This window comes from Carlito syrichta, unplaced genomic scaffold (assembly GCF_000164805.1).
Source record: "Carlito syrichta isolate Samal-C Ts95f unplaced genomic scaffold, Tarsius_syrichta-2.0.1 Scaffold305865, whole genome shotgun sequence".
Classification (NCBI taxonomy): domain Eukaryota; kingdom Metazoa; phylum Chordata; class Mammalia; order Primates; family Tarsiidae; genus Carlito; species Carlito syrichta.
Genome location: NW_007249961.1, coordinates 451,313 through 460,793, shown reverse-complemented (window position 1 = coordinate 460,793; position 9,481 = coordinate 451,313). Strand labels below are relative to the sequence as shown.

At 46.4% G+C, this 9,481-nt stretch overlaps 1 protein-coding gene and 1 pseudogene across 1 annotated transcript in view; one reads left to right on the top strand and one right to left on the bottom strand.

The window, feature by feature from the left end:
* The window catches only part of LOC103265127 (L-lactate dehydrogenase C chain-like), a 22,129-nt gene extending 15,602 nt beyond the window's left edge, over positions 1–6,527 (bottom strand). The window contains exons 1-2 of the mRNA XM_008062834.2: positions 6,415–6,527; positions 5,939–6,073 (exon numbers count right to left, since the gene is read on the bottom strand). Coding sequence (XP_008061025.2) covers positions 5,939–6,064 — 126 coding nt within the window. The 5' untranslated portion in view covers positions 6,065–6,073; positions 6,415–6,527. The remainder of the gene's footprint in view (positions 1–5,938; positions 6,074–6,414) is intronic.
* LOC103265126 lies at positions 6,390–7,693 on the top strand (annotated as a pseudogene).
* Positions 7,694–9,481: the final 1,788 nt, after the last annotated feature.

The window sequence follows — 9,481 nt, the reverse complement described above, 5'->3', positions numbered from 1 at the left end:
TTCAGGGTATATTCCCAGTAGGGAGATTGCAGGGTCATATGGGAGGTTGATATTTAGAGCTTTTAGGAATAGCCACACTGCTTTCCACAGAGGTTTCAAAAGTTTTTGAATTTGTCAATTTTCATGCCTTTTACTGCTTCTGCTATTTTCTGTTTCACATCTTCCACATTGGCAAAACATTTCCCTTTGAGGACATTTGTCATCCAGGGAAACAAAAAAAGTCACTGGCCAAGGTTGGGTGACTATGGAGGGAGGGGAATAGAGGTTAAGCCTTTTTTGGAAAAAAAAAAAAACTGCTTAACATTCAGTGCAGTGTGGGCAGGTGCCCTCATAAATCACCTATCATGAAATCTGCAAATGTGCTGAAAGACTCTCCCCGGAAAAAATTCACTGAAGCCAAATGCAGCCTCTCACAACAATGCTAGCTGGTACACTGATGCCTCTGGATTCCTATTACACTTCTCTAACAGGGGAAACCTGTACTATAAAGGGCCCACTCTCCAAAAACTAATTCCAGCTTTTTGGGGGTTCCCCCTTGTAGACTTTGCTCATTCTATTTTTTCTTTATTTTTGTCCGAGTTATTTCAAAAGATCTATCTTCAAGTTCTGAGATTCTTTCTTCTTCCATTGTTAAAGTTTTCAAATGGATGACGTATTTCATTCAATTCAGTTCCAGAACTTCTCTTTGGTTACTTTTTATGATACCTCTTTTGTACATTTTTCATCTACATCCTGAATTGTTTTTCTGATTTCCTTGTATTTTTCAATACGCTCTTTTATCATACTGAGATTCTACAATACCAATATTTTACATTATTTTCCCAGGATATTATAAAATTCTTTTTGATCAGGATCCATTGCTAGAGAATGACTATATTCATTTGGAGTGTCAGAGGGCTTTTTTTTTTTTCTTTTTTGAGTTGGAGTCTCACTCTGTCACCCAGACTGGAGTACAGTGGCCGCTCCCAGCCACCGCAGACTCGACCTGCTGGGCTCCAGCGATCCTTCCGCCTCAGCCTTCCGAGTAGCCGGAATTACAGGCGTGCGCTACCACGCCCGGCTAATTTTTTGATTTATTGTAGAGATGAGGTCTCGCCTACCCAGGTGGGTCTCAAACCCACGGGCTCAGGCAATCCACTCACCTCAGCTTCCCAAAGGCGCAGGATTACAGGCTGAGCCACCGAGCCCGGCTCAGAGTGCTTTTTCATGTTTCTTGAATCTTTATGTTGATATGTGCACATCTGGTTTAACAGCTGCTTCTTCCAACTTTTTAAATCTGCTTTCATAAGGGATAACTTTTTCCTGAGGATATACTTACGGTGTTGGTTCGGTAGAGTACTTTGGCTTTGATTTTGGGTGTATGCAGTAGTATAGTCTCTATAGTTTTGTTTTGTTTTGTTTAGCTGTAAACAGTGTCAGTGGTGCCTGTAATTTCTTCAGTGGCTTAGCATGTGGTAATGGAGGCTATGATGAAGTTTTGCTGGGGACTGAGACACCAGGTGGTCTACTCTTCAGGCCTCAGTGGTGACAACAGTGGGCTGAGCATGACTATCCTTGGGCCACCAGTGTTGGGAGCCGGCCATGGAGGCCCACTGAGCGTTAGGGATCAGGGAGGGCCGTGGACCTCGAGACTGCTAGGACGTGTTCGGGAGCCGTAGACCCCATTTTCCTCCCCCTTTTGCCATGCAGCACAAATAACCTAAAGGAACTCTGCTGGCCTAAGCTGAAGGCTCTGTGACTGTGACAGGCATGGCTCACTCTAGAAACCCATTGTTCCTGTTTCCCATAAACTGCGGTTTAGGCATAGGTATTAGATATAATTCAAACTCAGGTCACATTTGGGAGCCTTTTATACGGTACAAGCTTCTTTATAAGATTTAAAAGAATATTTGTAGAATTAGTATATACTTATGGAGAGCTGTTTTCAGCTTTTCAATGGTATAGATGATTGTCAAGAGTTGCCCAGCACAGAGTTTGGGCTGGGCCACATTCCTGAGAGCCCAGCACGTACTTTGGACTGGGCTGCATTCTTTTAGGCCAGCTTTAGCTACAGTTAGTGTCAGGTCTCTTTTCTACCTATTATAGAAATTGAATTTATTTTATTCATAGAAGGTATTGTAGAATAGGTCATGCTACGAATCATGTTAGTTCATACATAATCAATCATAATATTTTTAGGTTTAATTAGAATATAGTTAACTTTAAGAATTTTCATCGTCTCCACTTTCTACTATCGAAGTTTTTGCCTTAGTACATTTACAATTTACATTTAGGTTTTAGAAGCTTTGCTGCTGCTAATCAACTTTATATATTAGAATTAAGAATTGAAAAACTTTCATAGAAATTAGGATAGACATATAAGACTTTGGAATAGCCATTTTGTTAAGAGATTGTAGTCTATTATTCCAAAAGGTGGCCCACCGTGGACCTTGGACTGGGCCACATCCTGTAGGGCCCAGTGTGATCTTTGGACTGGGCCACATTTCTTTAGGAAATTGGCTTAAGCTATAATTAAGAGCTTCCGTAGCATTGTATAAGTGGTAGAGTTTAATTTAGTCGTCATGGGTATTGAGTGAGCTTTAGAAGTTATTGATTATCAGAACATCATTAGACTAGTAAGGATTGTTACACTGCTTTTGAAGAACATTAACTAGCAAAGGGAACAATGAGAGGATCTTGGGGTTTGTTCCTCCTCACACCTAAGCATCTGGTGGGTAGGGGATGCCCCCCCGCACCTGGCTTTGTGTTCACATGAAAGACTTGTGAGACTGCCTGTCTACAATTTGGGGATAAATACCTGCTGTAACTTTCAATAAACGGCTTCTGCTCATTTCACTGAACAGTTGTCCACTTTCTTTCTTTCTCTTTCTTCCTCTTTATATCTATCCTTCCATCTTTCTTTCTTTTAATATCTATCCCTACAGATTCGCCGACGCCACCACATCTTCCAAGGGACTCCCCAAAACTTGCAGGGGCTGGCCCCCCACACCACAGGATGACATATGCCAGCACTGGTGTTAGTACAGGCAGGTCAATTTTTGGGTCTCAAATTGGTCTGAGTGCCAGGAATGGTAGCAGTCAGTTGGATGGGCATGGAATGAGTGTTGGTAGTATCAGTGGTGGTACAACACTCTGGCACCCAAGTGGCCTACGCTGGTGTTGGTGATGGCTGCAATTGCCCAAGTGGTATGTGCAAGAAAGCGCCAGTGGTGGTGGTAGTGTCAGGTTGGGTTACTCCAACTTCAGATCTCAAAGGAATTCTCAGGTGTAAATGGTGGTAGACTGTGCTGGGTGATCCGCAGGTGCTTTGATGGCATGCTCAGGTCCTAGGAGTCAAGCCAAGCAGTTCTGCTCTCAGGGACCCTGGTGGTATGTGCAGGCACTGGTTGTGGTTGGTTTGGGCAGAGTGATCCCCAGACTGCTGGCAGAATGCTTAGTTGGGGACAGCAGCAGCTGTACTACAACCCTACTACTGGGAAGGTTGAGGCTGCTTTCAGTGGGAGAGGTGGCTAGAGAGTGCAAGATTCACTAGTACCTTGGCCTACTCACAGCAGCCTGCAGCCAAGGGCAGTTGCAGACAGTGGAATTTACCCTTGTGGCACATAAAAATGCATAGCCACCCCTCTGCTGGGAGGGGTGGAGGATCACTGCTAGTAGCAGCAGCTGCAGATGGGGAGTGTCAATAGGGTCCCAGGGATGTGGACATGCAGGGACTCTGGGGCCCCAGGACAGGACACAATCTGGTGGGGGCTGGACTCTCAAAAAGGCACACGCTACATATGCTTAGGACTTGAGGGTTTGTGCGACTTAGTACGAGCTCCCTCCCTGGAGTAATGCCATTGCTCAGTCTCCAGGCAGTTTCCTATATTAGTTTCAGGGCCTGTGTGGATCAAGGGGCTCTTCCATGGCTAGAATTATAGGAGTTCACTACAGGAATGTGGACCACTGAAGGGGGAAGGGAGCTCTCAATTACCCTCTCCTTGCATTAGGGAGCTTCTCCAAGCTCCCTGCTGAACCCAGCTGAGAAGACCTGGCTTTCCCTCTCCCTCCTTGCTTTTGGTGCTTTTCACCACTTCTTTGTTGAATTCCAGTGTTCCCTCTTAGATGATGTCTTAGAAGTGTGATTATCTCCTTGTAATTTTGGCTCCTCTAGAGAACTGGCAAGTATCAGATATATCTAATCAGCCATCTTGAAGCCCCTTAGTGGTTTGGGGTTTTCTTGGGTTTTTTTTTTTTTTTTCAGTCTATGAGTCTCACTTTGTCACCCAGGCTGGAGTGCAGTGGTGTGCTCATGGGTACCACAGCCCCAGCATACTAGGATCAGACAATCCTTCTGCCTCAAGCTTCCAAGTAGCTGGAACTAGACTACAGGTGTGCACCACCAAACATGGCTAATTTTTTTTTTTTTTAGTAGACATAGGTCTTGCCAAGTTGCCCAGGCTGGTCTCAAACCCCTGAGCTTAGGCAATCCTCTTGCCTCCACCTCCCAAAGTGCTGGAATTACAGGTGTGAGTCACCTTGCCCAGCCAACTGTGTTACAGCTACAAATCCATATCCTTCAGTTTCACATTTTTGCTTATCTTTTTAATAATGTTCTTGTTTCTTACTGAAACATTAATCACCTACTAGACCTCCTGATTGATTCTCTAACTTCACCTCCTTTCTCTTCTATAGTCCATCTTTGTTTTCTAGTAACCCAGAGTGAGTAAGAAGATTCATACCTCACTCCAACATGTAGACTTTCACTTAACTCTACTGCTTTCAGTAAGATCCCTGTCATCTACTGTCCTTGGTGTCTTGAGTTCAAAACTTGTCTGATTCAATTTCTCCAAAGAATAAACTCCTTCCCCCTTAGCTGCTGTGGGATGTGGTTGATTAAAGTACAGAAGAGAATCTGGCGTTTTCCCTTCTCCTCACATAAACTTTTAAACAACCCTCCTGCTTTTAGCCCCATCCCTTAACTCCATCTTGTGAGGCACCTGGCACTTCCAATTTATAAGCCTTTCTGGGATTCTAGAACCAGCTTTCCTGCTTCTTGTCATCTCCCTTTGGAGGTTTCCAAAAAGCGTCTAAATAATATAATAAAGCATTTATTAACAGCACAGGACCTGTGTTCAGATTGCCAAGGTTTGAATCCTTGCTCCCCCACCTACTAGCCATTTGATCATGAGCAAGTTATTTAACATCTGTGCTTCAATATTCTTATTTACAAATAGAAATGATAGCACTACCAACCTCTTTAGGCTGTTGTGAAGATTAAATAGTATCCTTAAAAGATTTCAAGAGGCAAAAGTCTTATACACTGAAAACTACAAAACATTGCTCAAACAAGTTAAAGACATAAATAAAAAGACATTCTCATGTTCGTGGATTAGGAGACTTAATATTGTTAAAATGTCAATACTACCCACCCAAAGCTATCTACAGATTTAATGCGATATCTGTCATAAGCTCAATGGAGCCAGGTGTAGTGGCTCACACCTGTAATTCCAGCACTTTGGAATGCAAAGGTGAGAGGACTGCCTGAGCCCAAGGGTTCTGGACCAGCCTGAGCAACTTGGTGAGAGTTCCTCTCTACAATAAATCAAAAAATTAGCCATGCCTGGTAGCACGTGCCATAGTTCCAACTACTTGGAAGGCTGAGGTGGGAGGATGGCTGAGGCCCAGTAGTTCGATGCTGTGGTGGCCGTGAGTGTGCTACTTCACTCCAGCCTGGGTGATGGAGTGAGACTCCGACTCAAAAAACAAAACAAAACAAATGGACACAGTCAGCTGAGTGTGTTGCCTCACACCTGTAATCCAAGCACTTTGGGAAGATGAGAAGGAAGGATCTCTTGAGGCCAGGAGTTCAAGACCAGCCTGGACAACACAGTGAGACCCCATCTCTTAAAAAAAGCACTCACTTGCTTTTCAACCACAGGATGAACTTCTCACTTACCTTCAATAAGATACTAATGGCACAAGCCATGCCTACAGCACCAACTCCAACAATGGTGATTTTACACTGAGAGTCTTTATCTTCCGCAGCCAAATTCTCAATAAGCTGCTCCTTGACCGTCGCCATTTGGTGAACCTGGCAGGGATAACTCGATTTCAGAGGAATCTGACTCCTTAAATTAATCACTCACAGCTACGACGTGTAAACCCCACCTCAGCATCTAACTACCTCTTGGTTGTAGGCTGCAGAATGCTAGAGCCGGGGGTGAGGGAAAGCCAAAGAAAGAACGTCTTGGCCAAAGGGTGAGGGAAGGTAAAGCAAGGACCAGCCTATCCAGCCACGGTGGGAACTGGAGCACCAACAGGCCTTTTGGTTTCCCCCCACCCCCGGCCGCCACTTTCACCCCAGTACCAGAAGATCACAGATGCCTGCTTGACGCAACTCAGCCGAGATGACCCAAAAGAGCCAGGCACCACCTGTAAGGAAGGCACAAAAGCCACATCAGAAGGATACACCAACGACAGTCGAGGCGCGAAGCCCGGCGACGGTTACACCGCGTGCGTCGCCCGCCCCGCACGCCCCACGCACGCTTCACGCACGACCTGCGTCCGCACGCAAGCTCCGCCCCTCAGCCGCCCCGGCGCAGGCGCATTGCCAAGCGCTGGACCATCCAATGGGCCTGAGCTGGCTGGCTGGGTGGTGTCGGTCACGTCACTGAAATGTTGCTGTTAGGCATTCTGGACGGGCCCCAGGAGTGTGCAAGACGGGGATATCGGAGTGCTGTTTCATTTCCCTCCGCTGCTCTAGGCCTGGGACTGATTTTAGGACCCAGGCTGTTTTGGAGACCCCACCACCAACCCCTGGGGAAAGAACTCTCCAGGGCGCGCCTGCTGTTCTTAGGGCGGTGCCAGTTTTCGACGGCGTCCTATGGAGGTTGTTTCCAGATGGCTTCCAAATCCTGAAGACACTGTCGTTGGTTGAGATGAGACCCACACTGGGCTGCTAGCTTGGGAAGTGCCTTGGCGGATCTCGTGGCCTGCACTGGCCTATCTTTACTGCTTTCTAAAAGGCCATGCTGAACGGACCTGGGCTTCCAGGATGCAAAGGAATTTAAGGAAAAGGTGGGCGTGGGAATGGCCAGTCTGAATTTGAGGAACATCCTTTTTGATGGTGCACTTATCCCACCCTTGTTCACGCATTTATCTCCAGGAATTTTAAGCATTGTCCCTTTTTTTTGCAGGTGGCGGCGAGCGCGAAGGCTTCGGGCACACTGCGAGAGTACAAGGTAACGGAGCGCTCCCTGCCCACCCCCGGGTGCCACACGTCCCCTGCTCTACCGCAGGCTCATTTTCGCCCCAAACCACGTGGTCGGTCGCCAAGTCTCGCTTCTGATAATTTGTGTCCCAACTGAAGAAGATGAAAAAGCCCTTCTACAGCAGGCAGGTGTTCGAGAAGTCCCCTCTGCGGGTGAAAAACTTCAGCATTTGGCTGTGCCACGACTCGTGCAGCGGCACCCACAACATGTACCGCGAGTAGGGCGACCTGATCACCGCCGGCGACATCACCCAGTGCTGCCGAGACATGGGCGCCCGGCAGCGCTGCCACTCCATCCAGGTCTTGAAGGCGGAGGAGATTGCTGCCAGCAAGTGCCGCCGGCCGGCAGTCAAGCAGTTCCACGACTCCAAGATCAAGTTCCCGCTTGTCCACCGAGTCCTGCATCGCTAGCACAAGCCGCGCTTCACCACCTTCTTCTAGGGCCTCCCAGCCCCCAATAAACCCCTGAACACCCGGGGTAAGAAAAAGGAATTATTAAATTCAGGACCGAATGCTGAAATAAAGTTTGAATTTCTCTTGAGAAAGCAGAGGGTAGGTCTGCAACGAAAAGGACACGACTAATTTTCTGGGACTGCTTTTAATTTACCTCAGGAATTTATTTATAACTCACAGAAGGGGACACAACCTCCTCCATCATCTTTTGGTATTTGCGTTTGAACGTTTTTCAGAAATCTAAAGGATAACTCATTTTCCATATACTAGACTGTAGCGTTTGTTTTTAATGTAGTTCAGATTATGCTATAACACTGCTTTATACCCTCTAGTGGCTTTCCATTATACTTCGAATAACCAATTTTTACCACAACCTAGAAGATCTTCAAAATTTAGCTCCGTCTACCCCTCCAGCCTCATCTCAGGACACTGTCACCATACTTTCATCCTTCTATGCTTTGGACAGATTTGTCTTGGCACGGGACTTTTTCCTGTTCTCTGTATATTCCCCCAGCCCTTCTCAAGGTTAATTCTTCATTTTCAGTTTTGGGCACAAATGGCATTTCCTCTAGTTTTCCTCAACCAGTGTGCCAACTATTACCACTTGCCTTATCTCTCTACTGTTTCTCTTTTTTTTTATGTATGTCAATCTTTTAAACTATTTATATGTTGTAGATTTTATTTGATTTTTTTGTTTTGTTTTTGTTTTTTTTTTGAGTTGGAGTTTCACTCTGTTGCACAGACTGGAGTGCAGTGGCCGCTCCCGGCCACCGCAGCCTCGACCCGCTGGGCTCCGGTGATCCTTCCGCCTCAGCCTTCCAAGTAGCTGGAACTACAGGCGCCGCTACCACGCCTGTCTAATTTTTGAGTTATTGTAGATATGAGGTCTCGCCAAGTTGCCCAGGCAGGTCTCAAACCCGCGGGCTCAGGCAATCCACTCACCTCAGCCTCCCAAAGGCACGCAATTACAGGCTGAGCCACTGAGCCCTGCTCTACTGTTTCTCTTAAGACACTTCTCAGGCAACTGCCAACCCCCAAGCTAGAGGTCCCCTGTAGCACACAGGAACAGCAGCCACTTAGTTTCGTACCACCACTTGCATATGTTCTTCCGCAGCAAGCTCATTTACTGTAGGGCTGAGAGGGCGACGCTGATGGCCTGGGTAATCCACAAAAATTCAAGCTCTACACCTGCCTCAGGGCCCTGGTGGCCAAGAAAGGTATCTTCTTGATAGTGACCAAACTCGCATGCATCTTGTCCAAGTACTCCAAACCTGTGCAAGTACTCCAGACTTATCATTTTGTTTACTTGATTGCAGTAATGTAAGTATCGAACCAAGATCTGTCTTTATTGACTCTTGTATATCACAACATAAACAAAATTATATAGGGCACTCAGTATTCTTTTACTTTTTTTTTTTTTGGACAGTCTCACTCTGTTGTGCAAGCTGGAGGGCAGTGGTGCGATCGTAGCTCACCATAACCATGAATTCCTGACCTCAAGCAATCCTCTTGCGTCACAAAGTGATGAGTTACAAGTACGAGCCACTGCACCGAGGTTCAGTAAAGAATTTTGAAAGAATATGAGGCTGGGTACGGTGGCTCATGCCTATAATTCCAGTACTTTGGGAGACTGAGGCGAGAGGATTGCCTGAGCCCGTGGGTTCGAGACCCACCTGGACAACTTGGTGAGACCTCATCTCTACAATAAATCAAAAAATTAGCCGGGCGTGGTAGCACGCGCCTGTAGTTCCAGCTACTTGGAAGGCTGAGGAGGAA